The following is a 17482-nucleotide window of genomic DNA, read 5'->3' on the forward strand; positions in this document are numbered from 1 at the left end:
TCAATAGATAATACCCACATCAAAAAGCCACAATTGCAGCTGGCCTTAGAAAGGATACAGAGTGATCTGTTTCATGGCAGGGGGGTGGTGGTATGGAAACCAAAAATCAAAACCACATGCGAACTGTGGTGTTGCCTCATTCCTAGGAGCAAGCAGAGCTGCATAAATCTTCCTGACCAACTGTTCTTCCAAACAATTTCCTTTAGTTGGGTGATTGTGTAGAAGGCATATTAGACTCTGTCTCCCTACTCTAGTACTGGAAAATGGCTTTCAGATCCCCATCTGTGTCTGCAAGAATTTCAGGTATACACGTGTTCTTCTAAGATGGGTCTTTCTGCAGTGGAAGACGAACCATGAGTATGAAGGCTGACGAAAGGCTACTATGGTTATACATTCCCATCTAATTATTTAAGTTCAGAAGTGGTAGGATCCGAGGTACCAGCTGCTGCTGGTAAGGGGACAGGTAAGGGGAGAAGAGCTGGTGTAGGGAAGCTGTGATAATGGTGGAGAAAAAGAAAGGGTGTTACCAACCCTAGGAATCTTTGGATGGATGGGTAGAAGTGTGATGCTTCTGTGAAATCTACCAAATTAATTCTTGTCAAACATGCACATTCTGTTGCTAGTCAAGGTTCTTGAGTTTTTAGCAGCAAAGTTGAATTATTTTCTGACAATAATCCTGTTGAGAAATTCATTGAACATGTTTGTTTAGTATTTTGATGGAAGATTTAATGGATATGTGGGGTCTGCAAGCCCTTTAAGTCTATAAAAAGTTCAAACTCATTTGAAAGTATTTGGATATTATTAGTAAAAATGCTTGCAATTTGCATGTGGTTAGTTTGTAATACTTTTATTACTACTTTTCAGCTCAAACACATGTAGTTTCTAATTCAAGCCTCAAAAGGCGCCCTTGTGTTTGTTCTGTTAGCTCTGCTGTTGTGAACTAGAAAACTCTGGGAATCAAGCCACACTAAACCAATTTCTAGGTAGTGTGTTTTAAGATTGCCCAGAGTCAGGGACACACTGAATAAACCTGATCCTGTTTTCCTAGGTGAACCGTGTCAAGATATAATGGTGGATTTGGTGGTGTGTCTGTTCTACTTGACTGCAGATAGGAAACATAGCAAACTGGACATGGAGATGCTTCAGGTTCCTTATAACCCTGAAGTTCTATTGGTTAGTTACTGATGATTACGGCAACTTGAACATTCTTGGGAGCATTAGAATTAACCACAAAGTTATGATTTACAAACGAAGCCCATGATCTAGTCCCATTTCTCTCCCAGTCTCTGAAAACAAAGATGTGTGTTCTTTCTGTGATGGACTATAATCACCAGTGTTTATACAATGTCTTTCAAATGCTTTTGGGAAAACAGGCTCACAAAGTGTGAGGTCTTGTGACTTCAATGTCTAATAACACTACCCATACAAAATATTCAACTTAATATGAATTGCTCTAATATTTCACTACTTGACTGGAGAGTGAATATTTATAGGGTTTTTTTAAATGATTTTTAAAGGATGACAAAAACTCATTTAAAAAGATGCACCTGAGGAAGGCATTCTCTGCTCAGTCGCTGTGGACTTGGAGCATCCTTTGTTGTCAACACTTTTCTTCTGTGCTCATTGTCCATCTCAAAGCCTTTCCCTCCTCCTTCATCTCAGCTGCTGTTAGATGCTGTGCTGAAGTTGAAAGGCTTTCCAGTTAAGATGAATCGAATTCTCCCTTCAGGTTTGAGGTGGAACAGCAGATACGCTTTGTTCAGGAGTCTCCTCATGGAACTGCACCTGTATGTGTATTTCCCTTTGAGCAAAAATAACTTGGATTGCATAATCGTCTGCTTTAGTCTGAAAGTAACTGAGAGACTGTAGTTGTGTGTGTGTACTTCTCATGAAGGTAGAGTGTTGGAGGCAAAGCAAACTACTAGGAAAGAGTAACAGAGGCATAAAAGCCAGGAGGGCAGTTGGGATACTTACATAGTCTAATGAAAACATCTGTGAGTTTGGGACACAAAATACTGCATTGCTTTTGGGGCTCCTTGAAGCCCAGATGCTCACTGGGTGATTTCCTTGTGTGTGGGAAAACATGAGGAAAAGGAGTGATGTGCCATACCCGTGCAAAGGAGCGATGTTTGTCTCCGGTAACGTCACCTGTGGAAGGGCTGTGGGAGCAGCCTCCTCCGGGGGTTTGGCTGTGAGGGCTGGAGGAGCTGGTACAGCCAGGAGCAACTCCTGTCCCACCATAATTCTAGGAGAGGCTCCCAGCAGCACTGTGGGAGGCCATGGCCCTTAGGAGCCACTTTGGGTGCAGCCTGTCCCCTACCTCTGCACCAGGACCCCCCACCCGCAGGTGGGCTGACTTCGCGTCCCCAGGGAGGAGCCTGATGTTCTGGACTGCGGCTGTGCCCGTGCCCCAGCTCCCCGCTCCTGGCCAGGGTGGTGGGGTGAGCCCTGTCCTGCCACCCGCTGGGTGCCTCCCAGCCCACAGGGACCCCAGCAGCACCCTGGCAGCATGTAGAGCTACCCTTCAGGTGAACATCTCACATGGGTGTGCTTGTTGGAGTAGAGGCAAATGAAAGATGGGAGAGGTTTGGGGGTCTGTAGTTTTTGGGGTGTTTTTTTTTTTGTTTTTTTTTTTCAAGCAAGCAGCTTTCCTCCCTTCACTTCTCTTATCCCTCCCCCTCCCTCCGAAGAAGAAGAAATAGCTTAGTTGGCAAAAAAGGGATGAGACAAAGGACTGTAGGAAAAAAGACAGTGGAAGGAATGTTTTAATTGAGAAGGAGATGGTGGTGGTGGGGGGAGAAGAGCTAAGAAACAGATGTGGCTGGCTTTACTTCAAGCAAGTTTTATGCATTCAAAATTCTTGGCCACTAGCTAAAATGATGCTGGTTAATTACCTTTAAATAGACTAGTAGTGAGTAGGAATGGAGAAGTACAACCCTAACCTTCTTCTTCCTAAACATCTCAAATTGTTTTCCTGTCTGCGTAGGGAAGAAACTGCTAGTGTATCAGGATTTCAGATCATTTATTATTGTAACTTTTTTTAATCTTGAATTATTGAGCAACTACAGATAGATCAAATCTGCTTTAAGCACACAAGTTTTACAGAAGTAAGCAGAAGTTATATGCAGATTTCTCAGATTCTAATATTTACTTTTTTTTTCCCCACCTACAGACATAGGGCTGGGCAGTGACTCTGTATGCGCACGTCCCTCATCTCATCGGATAAAATCTTTCGATTCTCTGGGATCCCAGTCTGTACACAGTAGAACTTCAAAGCTCTTTCAGGGACAGTATCGGAGTTTGGTAAGTTCTAGAAGAAATGAAACATGCTGTGGTGTGATTTTTTTTTTTTTTTCTTTTGACAAGACTTATAAGTAAACAATAGTGTAACAGAGTAACTGTTTCCTCTCATGTCTGTATTTCAAGCCTGTAACATTCTATTTTTGCAGCTTTTCTTATGATGCTCTGAAATATGTACAGCTTTCTGTGAACTTCTAACTTTTTTCCCCTCACTTACCGCTCCATGTTGTCTACATAGGCAGTATCCTCCTGGACTTGCTTTTTCAAAGGCAAAAATCTCTTTTTCTCCATGTCTGTGAGTTTAGGGATGGTGACTGAAGGATATTCAAATCTCAGCAAAGGTGGTACTTTTAATGCTGGCAGTATTGGTAGTTATTCTTGTTTTCTGTTATGTTTCAAGGTGAATCCTTCAGCCAGCCTTCAGATAACTGAGTAGCGTGGGCAGTTGTTTTACAGTACAGCCGAAATCGGGATGGAGTGTTGTATTGAAACTAATTGTGACGAAAGGTGCTTTTAGTGACTAAAAGGTTTGCAAGGAGGATTCAGATCCTTACTGTAAACTGCTTTTTCTATGCTTGAAGGAGGCTATTTTGAACTATGTGATGATTGCTATGTGAAACTTTAAACGCAGTGCTCTGCTTAGGCTTTCTTAGGTGTGGTTTGATGTGTTTTCTCTGGTAGCAAAGCCCTTGCAAGTTCTTGCCGTAGGCCACTAATTCCAGCTCCCCCTCTGCTGTTCACCACCCACTCAGTTTTGCTGATGCAACTGTTTGTGGGACTAGCTGTTAGCTGGATTACTGAACTAATCGGAGTTTTAAGGATTTCTGTTACTTTGGAGATCGGAGCAGCTCTGCAGAAAGTTACAAAGGGGCAGAGAGAAGTACAAGAAGGAGGGAAAGAGAGCTAGTGTCTAAACCTGGGAAATTCTTAGTTTGGTTTTGCTACTGTAGATGATCCGTTTGGAGCTGTTCTCACTAAATTTGTATTCGGTTTCTGCTACTGGAGAGCCATCCCAGCTGACTCAAGTCACTGTGCAATGTTTCTGCTCATTTGGTGTTTTTTTGCCGTTTACTAAGGCAAAACTTTTGATCTGCTGTGACTGCTTAACAAGAGAGAAGCACATGATCTACAAGCAGAGAATTTAGGCAGAGGCACTTCTTTGAAAATGTGCCAATCTAATTGTCGAACATCATGACTTATGAGTGTCTTGGGGCTTTCTGTATGTTTTCAAAGTTGCATTTGCCCTCATTTTTCAAGTTTCTCAGCCACTAAAAGACTGATGATTACATTGAGTTGTGACACAATAACATGATTGCTGGGGGTATGAATTAAGGTGACATGTTATGTGATCCTAGTGATATTATGTAGTGCATCTTTTAATCATCTCAACTATACAGACAACATGTAGGTGAAATTCTGCTACCTGGATAGCTGACTGGGATTGTTTACACAGTCATTTCCTCATAAGTTACTTTTTTAGTAATGCAGGTATTGATCCTTACTTATGATACAGACAGACATGATTTATAGTCCTGTTCTCTCTTCCAGTGCAATGAATTGTATCTGGATTATTTAAAGCTATCCAATTATTTAGCTTTTTTAGCATAAAAATTTGTCCTAACTCTCATGAAATGCTTAAATGATGCAAATATTCAAAATTGACATCCGAGAACAAAATGCCGAATTTGAAAGACTTCTAAGAAGTAGCAATTAACATTTAGTTGTTACAATAGAGCCTTCACATCTGTGACAGGGGATGAGCGCATACATATATATGCATGGACAGGTGCAAGTTAGACATGCTGCAGACTTGCAGCTTTGCCAACCGTGAAGCAAATGATTTGTGAGTAGTTATTCAAGATAAATTCCATAACTATTCCGTAGGTTTGGTGGAAGAATGTTATCCTTCTCCATTGGCAGGCTAGAGACTTGCATATTCAGGTGTGGAACCTTCCAATCTGATCTGCTACGGGGCAGGGGGGAAGTTTTAAGCTACAAACTCTTTATTTATATCCAGCATTAAATTAAACTCAACTCAGTTCCGCCCTCCTCTGAGCATGGAAAGGTTTAGGAAAAAAACACTCTAGTATAAAACTGTTGTTTCTTTGTAGTTGCCAAAGGCAGTTTTAGTTTATACTTTATATAGAAAACAGAATTTGATTTTTTGAGGAGTGAGAACTATTCTTATTTTAGCTCTGTTTCCCCCTTCTGATTTGAAGGGGTTGTAATAAGACAATATACTCCCTGGACTGATACAAATCCATACATCAAAAATGACAAGAAATACTGGAAATGGCAAATCATCCCTTACAAATGCTTAGAGTAGAAATGTGTGGGGCGTGTTGTGTGTGAAGGAGAGGCTATTTCCATTTTATGGATACTTTGTTTTCTTTGTGGAACAACTGTTTAAATCTCTAACACGGTCTTTTTGTTGTTTGTATTCTCACTTACTAGGACATGACAGATAACAGCAACCATCAGTTGGTGGTGAGAGCAAAGTTTAATTTTCAACAGACGAATGAAGATGAACTTTCTTTTTCAAAAGGAGATATTATTCATGTTACAAGAGTGGAAGAAGGAGGCTGGTGGGAAGGAACTCTAAATGGCAAAACAGGGTGGTTTCCAAGTAACTACGTGCGAGAAATAAAATCAAACGGTGAGTTTTGAAGGAGAGCATATTTGCACAAATTCTGGCTTTGGGTAGAGGTTGATAGTTGATTGATTCATTAAAAATTGTTATGCTTTTTGTTTAAGCTTGACTGTATTTATTAAATTTAATTCATGGCAATCACTAATGCTCAGGAACTCATACTCCCCCACCCCAGTTTGCTATATAGAGTGCTCTAGGACTTAAGAATTAACAGTGAGCATGCAGAAAAGTCCCCCATTCTGTTTGCTTGTTTCTCTGTCTCTGTCACAGTTGGGCTGCTCTGACTTCCTCGATCTGAATTCCTAGAATGCTGGATTTTGGCTCTGGTGCCAATGCTTTGAATTGGTGCTTTGGGTTTAAGTACTAAGAGGTTTCCTGGAAATGTCTTTAAAAATAACAAAACCGAAAACCAAACCAAAACAAACCCCTCAGAACCAGCAACAAACTACACCAAAAAGTCTCTAAATGTCTCCCAACACTTAGAAGCAAACAAACACAGGAAAAATCCCCAAAGCTACAAAAATCTACTAAAAGTTAGAGACAGTTTTTGAAATGTAATGTATTTGTGATTTTTCTTTTTCTTTATTGTTCATGTGCCTTCCACTTTTCTTCACACAGACTTCGCTCTTCCACTGAAGTTTTATTTTGAACTTCATGCAGTGAAAGTGCCTTCTGTAAATGTCATCTTAATGACTGAATACTGAGTATCAGAACTAACATTGCTTCTTTATTCTCCAAGACCTTGACATGGGTGACATTGTCTTTATTTTTTTTTTGTTGTTGTTGTCTTGTCTCTTTCCTGTCTGCTTGCTTTCAGAGACTGGGGATAAACCTGGTAAGATAAAACTATCCAGGGATGTTCTGAGAGGCTTTGCCATTCTTTCCCTTGTCACAGCTCCAATCAAAACACACATCTTTTGGGCCATGCTGAAACCATTGGCGTGACTTTTTTTTTTTTTAAGGCAGCCACACAGATATGCGATTGCAAACTGAATTTGTGAGGGTAAAACTCTGTTTTTAAACTTTTTATTTCTTCTCTAGTTGCATCCTCTTACTTTCTTCCTTGATTTGCTATCTACGATCTGTTTTTGCAGATTGCTAGAGTTTTAGATCTGTAACTTTGTTGTTACTTTCAACTAGATCCTTTTAGGCATAGTCACGATGTAAGACTTAGCTTTAATGTTCTTCAGAGATCTCTCAGATGCGGCTTATCCTGAAAAACAATTCCTGAAGCCTGTTTCCTTTTGCCTGTGGTGTTGTAGCAATCTCTTTCAGCTGTGATGACTGTCTTGTCTCGTTGTTGCTCATTTAAACATTGCTGCAGAGGTCTTGTTTGGATTTTATCAGTTTTGATCTCTTCCAACTCCTTAGACTGGAACCTGGGTCAGCAGTTAGGATCCAGAATGGAAGTAGCTTTTAACAGAGAATCAAAAGTTGTCATTCTTGTGAGCCTTTTCTTCTTACGTTGTCACTAGTGGGTATCCTTCTTTTACCCATATTTTTAGGTTTACTGACGACTTATTTGAGATTAATTGTTCTTGTTTTGCTGCTTTCTTTTTTCTTTTCTTTTCTTTCTCCTTTCTTGGTTGTTGAAGTTACATGAATGGCTCTGGTGGGTGTTCAGGAGAAGTTTTATCTGGGTTATATGTATGGGTTAACAGTCTCTGCACTCCTGCTGGTTTTTGCTAGTCTTTGTTAGACTGGTTGACACTTCTTGAGTTGATAGTCTCTCACTGTCCATTTTTCTTTACTTTCCTGGCAGCCATATATACACCACACTTAAATATTTTCCTAATTCAGAAATGTTTTAAGTGCCTTAGTGCTGTGAGCATTAAGTTAAAACACAAAAGTGCTTTTTTTTTTTTTTTCCTAAGGTATTTTAGAACAAGTTAGTAGAGCTTGCAAGCTCAAATTCAAAATATGTTTTCTGACAGTGTTGTAATGAATTTATTTAAAAATGATCAGGGTAGGGTTGTTGAAATACTTGCTTTTGATTAAGGTGTCTCTATGAACAAAATGTTGATCCCTGACATCTAATTCGTTTCTAAATACTCTGTAAAGTATTCTGGCGTCGATAGTATGACTCCACCTTTCCTCTCTCAAATGTGGCTGAAAATACTGCAACTAGTTAGAAATTCCGTACAGGCAACACTGTGTGTTATCATTTTTGATAATGCATTATTTGGAGAGGTGCTGAGAAACTGGTGGGTTTGATTAAATAAATCCCTTCAGTCTGCTGGAACCTGACTTTGGCAAACTGGGTAACAGACGAAAGAAGTTTATGCATGTGTGGTTTTGTTTGAATTCTCACAAAACTCATAGACTTTAGATGTTCAGATAAATGGATTTTTGTTCTAAATTAAAATATCCTCTAATGTCAGATAACTGTATGTTTGTAATCTTAGCTTGTACATTGCTCTGAAGTTAGATATTCAAGGAAAGGAGAAAAGAGCTAGAAGGAGAAGCTGAAAAATATGGGATAATATGAGATTATGATATAGCAGTAGCTGTCTTTGCCAGGAGGGAATTCCAAATACTGGCTGTGTGAAAGAGTTGCCATGAAGGAAATGAACGCTCACATTTGGTGTGCTGCTTAGTAATGAGAACTGCCGTTATCCACATTGCTTTCCTAAAATTTTAGAAGAAAAGTAAACTACATTACACATATTGCACAAGCAGGGCATGTTGCATGGTAAGGTATCTCAGAGCAGCTAAAACATCACAAGGCTGTGCCCGTGTTTACTAACTTTGTAACGTGTTTGCTTAGCTGTGCTGGAATGATTAGTGTTAGCACAGAATGCTAATACATGTATGAGGCAAGCTATGAAGGTTGTAGGACAGATACTGAGTTTATTGAGCAAAACACAGCATTCTGTTTTTGTAGGCTGGACAATGACACTGTAAACTTTGTGGAAATAGATTTGGTTGAGATGGAAGATGGTTTTTATTTTGCTTTTGAGTGTCTGCGAGCCTTTCTGCCCCCAACTCCCTGACCCAAGGGGAAAAGGAGGATTTGCTTGAAATTGTGGGTACTTGTGATCTAACGTGTAAGCAGAAGAAAAAAAATGCAGTAGTACTGTGTTTTTCAGGTATGTGTCTGCACTGTATGGATAAAAAAAGATGGTCCATTTCTCCCTCCCTCCCTTCCTCCCTCCCTGTGTGCATATTTTCATTTCCTTTCTTAAGCCCTGTGACATCTTGCCTTTTCTTTTTAATGTTCTTTGATCACCAGTCAGGAAGTACTTTGAAATGAGAAGACTTTATTTTCATCCTGCCGTACTGTTGCACATGACAGAGGGTAAAAGATTTATACTGTGTAAACTTGTTAGATATTTGACAGTGTGGCCTTCTTGAGATTTTTTTTTAATTATATAAAACAGAGCAGGGAGGGGTGAAGGTGTAGGTAGAGTCTTATCGCTTACACTGCTCCCTCTGTCTTGCACAGTAGAGATTTGGAGGCTTAGTTTTGAGAATTCCCTTGTGATGAAGAGAAGAGGGGTTAGCCAGAATGGGATGCATTTACTTAGCTGCTGTCAGACATGAATCAGATTTTTATAAAATCACATGGTCACTTGCTGAGTTTTATCAGTGTAATACATTTAAATGGCATGAGATTATGCAGAAGGGAATATAGCTTTGAAAAATGACATTTGATATGTCACAAATGTTATCCTAATTCTTCACAGAAATTAATGTGTCATTACTGTTCTAGGCTTTCTTCTGTTATGCTTTCTTGATAGTTATGTTAGGATCAGGCCCAGTGCAAATGACAGTGTTATTAGTTCTTCTGGTTAGATGGTAAGAAAAAATAAAAATCATAGTGTGTGAAAAGGCCAGAATATAGTGGAAGAGTAGAGTATCCTCCTGTTCCCATGCTGTGGTGCACAAAGGACAGATGGCACTTCTAGCTTTTCAAAAAAAGAAAAGAAAAAAAGAAAAACCCATCAAGAATGCTAGGTTTCCTCTTCCCAGCCATATGCATTTGGATGGATATTTTGTTCCCTTGTCAAGTGTTACTCTACAGGCATAAATAGAATACAGTTTGGGACAAGTCGGTACTACTAGGGAAGAAATGTCGTTAGTGTTGATGTTGCAGAGTGGAGCGTGTTGCAGCAATGCTTGAACCAGCTTGAGAACCAGGAACAAGTTTTATGTCTGCCTTCCTGGGGCTGGACTTGAACTGATTACAGACAGAGCTTGCTTGGAGCACTTCACTAATAGGGAACACATAGCTTTTGGTGTCCCAATTGGCACATCTTTTCTCCCATACTGTAGGATGAAATAGCCCAGATCAGATCTTTGCATCTAGGTTACACGCACCGTAGCCTAGTAATAGAAACATTTGGTGGTGATCTTGCAGCAGTACAGTTGAAATGCTTTAGTAAAGTATGTCCTGAAGGAGTGCTCTTTGGAATAGTATGAAGGAGACTGTTGCATGAAAACGTGTATGACATAAATTGGAGACATGACAGAAGAGAGATAGGAGGGAATGTGAGAATGACAGGTAATTTGAGATGGGTAAAAGAAATACTTGCATATTAATGAAAATAGAATGAAACAAAACATTGGAAGGACTGGATAAATTGTCCCTTTACAGTCACTTAGGTAGATGTTTGTAAAGAATAAGATAACTTCATTTTCATGGCATCTCATGTACTGCTTTGAGAAAGGTTACAAGAGCAGCTGCTCCAAGTTATTTTGGTTCTACTGCGAATAATTATTTGCTGGAAGAATAATGTTAAGAAGCCTGTGCCAACCTCCCTCTCCACCCAAAGATGATCTGTTAAGTGAATTCTATCTGGTTAATCACTAGCCACTAGACACTTCAAAGCGTTATCAAGTGTAGCTGGGTGCGACTGAATGTAATGCTTTGATCAGGAAAGAAACTGATAGTGGTAACTTACCTCTTGGTTTCAGTCATCAAGTGGATACGATCTCTTCCAGGACTTGAGCAGATGCTTGTTTGCTTTGGATTTGATCATATGCTATACATGTTTTCGTTGTATCTTCAATGTTAATGTAACAGACTTACATTGGGACTCTGAGAAAAATAGGGAGAAGGGAAGAATCTTGTATAAGGGAAAACCTGGTGTCTGGCTCACATCTCTTGCTCTCTTCCCTTCCAGTGCTTTGAGAAACAGAGCTTGTAGGTTGGAGTGGGCAAGGTGCTAGGGTATTCCTCATGTTTCAGAAACCTATGGACTTCATAGACCTGTGGACCTATAAAACCTTTATATGTTCCCACTATGCTGAATGGGAATGACAGCTCCTTGAGCTGTTTCATGAATTATGCTGTATGCTTGCAAAGGCACTCTAATGTTTTCTCGTGAAGGATAATATATAACACTTACCTTTGTGGTAAGAAAGTGATTTCTTGTGTGCAAGATCAGGATTTTCTTCTGTGTAATGCATTGTGCAATAAGCTAATTACAACAGGACTGTTCATTATTCCTCCTTATGAAGCAAGGCAGTGCTTGGAGACAGAATACCAGACATGATAGACAGCTGGGCTGATTTGCTGTGTCTAATTCTGTGTTTCTACAATAGAAATGGCCTTTGCATTTTAAAAGCTGAATGTTGGTTATGGCTGTTCAGGCAAAGTGATTTGAATGTGTGATCCTTTTTTTGTGTCCTTTTTTTTTAAATCTGAATTTGATTGTCTCTCTCTGATGGATAACTGAATCAGCTGAACAGCTGGCAATATAAGTGACTCTATATATTTCAGCAAAAATATCTCCTGCTTTCTTCAGCAGCTTAGGAGAAGAAAAAGTTAGGGGAAGAGATATATTTTTACACCCTTTAAGATACCGAAGTAGCTGGAAGAAGATCCAGATTTCTATGACCAGCCAGCTTTCTCCAGATTAACAAGGGTCAAACATCTGTATTATGATAAAATTCACTGACAAGTATTTACCTTTTTCCTTAAATAACTCTGGTTTCTCCTCTCATGTTTTTTGGCACATGATTAGTAAACCTTTAGGTATTTAGTGAACCTGAAAGTCACTGTAAATTGTAGGGTAAGTCAAGAGCTTCCACAGAGAATGAATGCAAATTACCGAGTTTCGGTAAAGTACATCATTTTCATCATTACGCACAAAGAAATAAATTGTAATTGTCCCATAAATGAATAGTATTATATATAAATGAGTAGCCATACATATGATGTGACTTTAGGTGCTTCTTTCACACTGAGCGTTTGATGACAAATCTGCTTGCATTTATGATTTTGTTTTAAGGGGATAGGAGGAGTCCTGTCATTTGGAATTACTTGGCTGTATAGCAGGGCACGTACGTACTGCAGGGCTGGTGGCTGAGAGCCTCAGCATTCCCAGCTGAATAACTGCTGGGGCTAATGGGTTTTGTGCTGTCTGTCAGCTTATAGCTGATTTGGGGGTGGGTGGGTGGGGGATATTAACCAAAAGGATTTTACTGTCGTCTCTGAACATGGTAAGGAGGAATGTTTTGCCCATGTTTGGCAGTTTTAAGACTGTATTTTATTTTTAGAATAGCTTCTTTGAGGCAAGTTCCAGTGTGATACAGAGAAAATGCCCTCCAAGATACCACGTGTGCTGCTCCTGGGGCCTGAGCTGCTCCTTGCAGACTGTTGGCTAAAGTCTCGGGTCCAGCCGGCGCTCCTGGCACTGGGAGGCAAAAGGGTGGCCTGCATCTGTAGTCTGCTCACCTGAGATTGGAACATCCATGGGGCTGCAGTGGGCAGCCTTGAAGAAGCACTGAATTACCCAGGATACAGTCCGGCAGAGGCTGGTACCATGTGGGCCGTGCCGCTTATGGTGGCATTTCCCTGGTCAGCTTTACTGTCCGTGGGAATTTCCCATAGCTGGCCCTTAGCTCGGCTGACTGGGCTTCTCCTGGGAAGGCAGGTCGTGCATAATTTATTCTTAGTGGCCTGAGGTATCAGGTAAACTAGAGCTGAATTATTCATATAACTTTATTAAAATGCATTTGAAATGGGAGCTCGAGGAGCTTGCTTTTAAAATAAAGGTAAAACTTTCAGTAGGTATATTTTGCTGATGCTTTTCTTTCGTGGCTTGTTTTTTGACAATCTGCCATTTTATTGTTTGGATACAAATTACTCAAGTGCTTATTTGAAGTCTGCATATTAGACAAGTCTGCTTATTTAAAATAACAAACCAAAACACCATAATGTCCTGATAAATACAGTCTAACAAGCATTCTTGGTTGCTTGTGTGCAAAGTCAAGTGTGAGAGGTCAAAAAGAGATGCTGTAAATCTTACTGTTTCTTCAGCATCGGGCATGATGCTTTTGATTGTCTCTTCTCTCATCTTTGCTCCTCTGTGATTGACTTAAAGGAGTGTTAGAGGGGGGAGGCTTTAGGAGTGTGTTTTCTGTGCCGCTCCATTCTGGGAGTCAGCACTCGGGTAACTCTCAGGCCTGTTGGTTTGCTCTTGCAGACTTATGTTGTCCTTCCAGGAAGAGCAAGCATTACTGAGGGATAGGTTCACTATGGAATTATAGGAAGGATTGAATTCATTATTACAATGGACTCTGTTCTAAGTGCATAAGCATTTTTATTTTTTTACTTCCCTAAGAATAAAAGGTAATTTGCTTTAAAAGATGATTTTCTGGGATAGGCATCTGGTAAGTCACTCACTACTTGTATAGTGTTTTGATTCTCTATTTCAACCAGACTGAGTGTAATGTCCCACCTCTGGTATGTTCAGCCTCTGATTGGTCACTTGCTTTTACTGAGTTCATTAAATTGATATTAATACTACTTTTGTTGGAAAGTATGTGTGGTGTTTGGAAATGCCTGTTGGTTTTTTGTTTGGTTTTGTTGTGTTTTTTTTTATTGTGGTCTGTGATAATGTTTTGTTTTTAAAAAACAATTTTGGAAAAGTTAATTTTACTAACTGACTTTCTGGTTCCAGGAAAAAGAATTTTACTACTTGCCTTCACTGAGGCTAGAGTTTAATTCATTGTGAACATATGAACCATTTTGATTCTTTACCAATAATGTCAAGCACAAGTATGTACATTTCTCAGTGAAGCACTATTTTCACTGTATCTTATGATAAATATTTTTAAAGCGGTTTGTTTGACCTCTAGTGTTGAGCTATGAAATTGCACCCCATTGACACAAAAATATCTTACATTTCAGAAAAACCGGTCTCCCCCAAATCAGGTACATTGAAGAGTCCACCTAAAGGCTTTGATACGTCTGCAATTAACAAAAGCTATTACAATGTGGTGAGTGATCCTTTTTCCTCCGTGTGAGCTGTTACATACAGTGGAACGTCATTTAACTAAATGCTCTTAATCTGCATAAAAAATTCGTCAGTCTTGTCAGAGCCTTAGTGCCAAAACTAGTTAGGGGTTTTAGTGAATTCTCATATAAACAAGATTATTATTAGTTTAATAGAATATTGCACATACGGATTCTTAAGCGTGATGCAAAATTATAGTCTAAAGTAAGTGAATAATAGGCGTTTCTGTAATATATTATGCTCAATTTATTTGCTTTGCTAGTTGTTAATTTCCCTTTTCTCCCCCACCCCCAAATATGCAATCAGTCTTCCCCTATCTGTATGAATCAATGAAAATCTGCTGTGTGAAAATGATTAAGAATATTTCTGTCCTTTTTGTTGAACAAGAGACTGAACATTTTGAATGAATTTGCCTCCTTTTTCTTCATGCTTGTAAATCAACTTATCTGTTTACTTTGGGAACCTCTCCCTTACACTGATGGATAGATTTCACAGGAAAAACTGTACACCCAGAGTCAGCCTTTAACACAGTATAAGGAATTCTTACCCTAGTGTTCAGATGTCTTTAGTAGATGCATGTAAGAAACATACCAAATTCTGCCTTTAAACGTGTTGTTGTAATCATTTTGAGAATCCTTTATTTACTAACAGTAGCTACATTGGGAAGCAAAAAGCATCTTACTGTTTTTGGTAACCACTGCTCCCTGCTGGTGTAAAATCAAAACACAAGGGTTTTTTTCCCTTTTCTTTGAAGCAGCTGTCATTGTTTTTCATTTTATTTGTCAGTTTTTAGCAGGGATCATAAAGCATAGTTTTATGCTTTCATCTTTCACGGTTGTGGCGTGAGTAATACCAGCCACCTGGAAGACCAGAGCAGTTTTGCACATAGTTCCCTAATTGAAGACAATGAAGGAACCTCCTGCTCCTCCCCATGGCTTGCCTGGTGCCTCTGTCAGTAGCTGTAATTCCATGGTAAAGGGAGGGCTGTGAGTCTTTGGCTATTGCATCCCCCACCTGCTAGTCATGATGGAGAGTACCTATGCAGGCATGCCTTCCTTCAAACTGCAGGGAGTAATGCTCTTGCTATGGCACATCCCGCAGCAAAATATCGGATAGTTTTTATTTTTGTTTTTCACTATATCTCTTTATAGTAACATTTTTTTCAAAGTTGCTGTAGTGTGTAGTAGCAAATACATCTTTTCTATTGTTGTTTTGATGTTAAAACCTGCGTTTTTCAATAAGGTAAACTGAAGTGAATGCAGCAAAGAGGGGGATTAGTTCCTTCACTAGATAGAAGACTGCTTTTAAGTTTAATATATATCTATGTTATTCAGAACAAATTGGCAACTGTCTTGAACACTAGTTCTTCAGATTTGGGTTGGGTTTGGATGTGTGGGGTTTTTTTGTTTGGTTCTGTTTGGGTTTTGTTTTGTTTTTTTTTTTTTAAAGTCAGTGGTAAATACATGCCTCATATATAATCTTTTATATTATTATTTACCTGGTAGATGTTAATATGATGAAAAGTAAGAGTTGCAGCTGTTTAATTTGTCTTAACTAAAACTCCAGTTTGGCTGTGTCCAAAATTAATTGAATCTTGTGGTTGCGTATTTTCCTTTGTAAGAGTAATACAGGCCATTTTTGGGGGTGATAGTATACTTCGGTGAAACTAATAGGAAGTAAATATTCAAATTTGCCTAAAACCATAGTTAAGGTGGCTAAGTTAAAAAACACCGTGCGATTTTGAAATACCACCTTTGGCTTGTGTGATTTCTCTAATTGTTCCCTGAATAACGTATTACCGTAATCATGGAGACTTGAGCAACTATATACTTTGGGAAACAGGTGGCTGTAGCTGGTTTTTAAAGCAGTTTAATATAAAAAAAAAAAGCGTAAGTGGTGACCATGATACCTGCTCTTGGAATTGGGTTATTTTTCATTTTGCTCAGGTGCAACTTTCTTGGTGCACTGAACTGATGTAATAAGATTCCCATTGTTTTGACTGCTAGCTATTTATTAACTGTTCATGATATATTGCATGGGGAGTGTGTGCTGAAATGACCAGGTCACAATAATATATATAGTAAATTAGAGCACTGACCCCAGAGTGCTGTTCTTAAATCTGTCTGCAGTGAATTGGATAATTGTCCTGTGTTTGCATTTTTCCACAGTGTGGCGAATATCTCCACTTTTTTTTTTAAGCTTACCATTTTATTGGTTTTGTTTAAAAAATGAGAGCCTGTGCTGTAGTATGCACTTTGTTTCAGAAAAATAAGATTTAATGTTGTGCTCAAAACCTAAATTAGACTAGGTGGCATCTAGATTTTCTTGAAATATACTAAGTTCTTCCAATGGCATAACTATAAAATAATGCTTTTTAATAATTATTAAATGTGTAATGATTTTTACATGTAGATAAGACAAACAGCAAACCCATTCACTGAAGTGAAAGCAATTTAACCTGTGAGTTGAGGTTTTTGTTCTGTCTTGATACATAAGCTGCAGACATGGGACTTCACTGTGCTAGAAGTCTTATCACCGATAACAAAATTGAGCCCATACTAAGGTAAAAACAGAACAGTTCCAAATAAACCTTTGGCAACTGGTAGCTAAAAGAATGTAGCTCCAACTGAAATCTGTGTTAAAGGCTCTCTTGACAAGCAAGCATCATTTGAGGCTGGTACTCTGACTGCTTGCTATTTTTAAGTTGCGGCTGTCTTCCACCATACGGGTATGTGCTGAGACCCTGTAAACCTCATGATTATTTATTGCTGTTTTTCCTAGGGAAGGATTTATGCAGGTGCAGGCAGCATCTGTGGGCACATTCATCGGACCTGTGACAAGAGGGCAGTTCAGAGGAAGTTCAGAAAGTGGTAGGAGAGGCTCTGCTAATCTCCCTTTCTGGGAGAAGGGCTGGGATAGGCTAAGGGAAAGGTTTATTTTTATGGACTCACAGAGCTCCATCTGAAGTTCATAACACCAATCACACACTTTATAGTCTTGGTGTGCTTTATTAGCTGCACCTTGCACTAGGTGTTGCTGAGAAGACAGAGCACATTTGGTTTATGCTTACATTTTGCCTGGCTTGGGAATGCAGGTTAGTAAAGAATAGTTTGCGTTGGAAGGGACCTTTAAATGTCATCTAGTTCAACTCCCCCTGCAATGAGCAGAGACGTCTTTAACTAGAACGACTGGTGCTACAAGGTGTTGTCCTCCATACAATGGTACAAGTCTCTAGCAGTGTATAATATGAACCAGACTCGTGATCAAGCACGACATGTTTTTCACG

The 17482-nt window shown here is 39.3% G+C and overlaps 1 protein-coding gene across 6 annotated transcripts in view; it reads left to right on the top strand.

The window, feature by feature from the left end:
• The window catches only part of ARHGEF7 (Rho guanine nucleotide exchange factor 7), a 127434-nt gene that overhangs the window by 52994 nt on the left and 56958 nt on the right, over positions 1–17482 (top strand). For 5 of the 6 annotated variants that reach the window (XM_063337793.1, XM_063337802.1, XM_063337829.1 and 2 more), the window contains 3 exons: positions 3173–3303; positions 5755–5956; positions 14091–14179. In XM_063337793.1, coding sequence (XP_063193863.1) covers positions 3173–3303; positions 5755–5956; positions 14091–14179 — 422 coding nt within the window. Of the gene's footprint in view, positions 1–3172; positions 3304–4111; positions 4116–5753; positions 5957–14090; positions 14180–17482 lie in introns of those variants that run through there. The other variant, XM_063337819.1, reaches the window with a different exon arrangement.

Source organism: Chroicocephalus ridibundus, chromosome 1 (assembly GCF_963924245.1).
Source record: "Chroicocephalus ridibundus chromosome 1, bChrRid1.1, whole genome shotgun sequence".
Classification (NCBI taxonomy): Eukaryota; Metazoa; Chordata; class Aves; order Charadriiformes; family Laridae; genus Chroicocephalus; species Chroicocephalus ridibundus.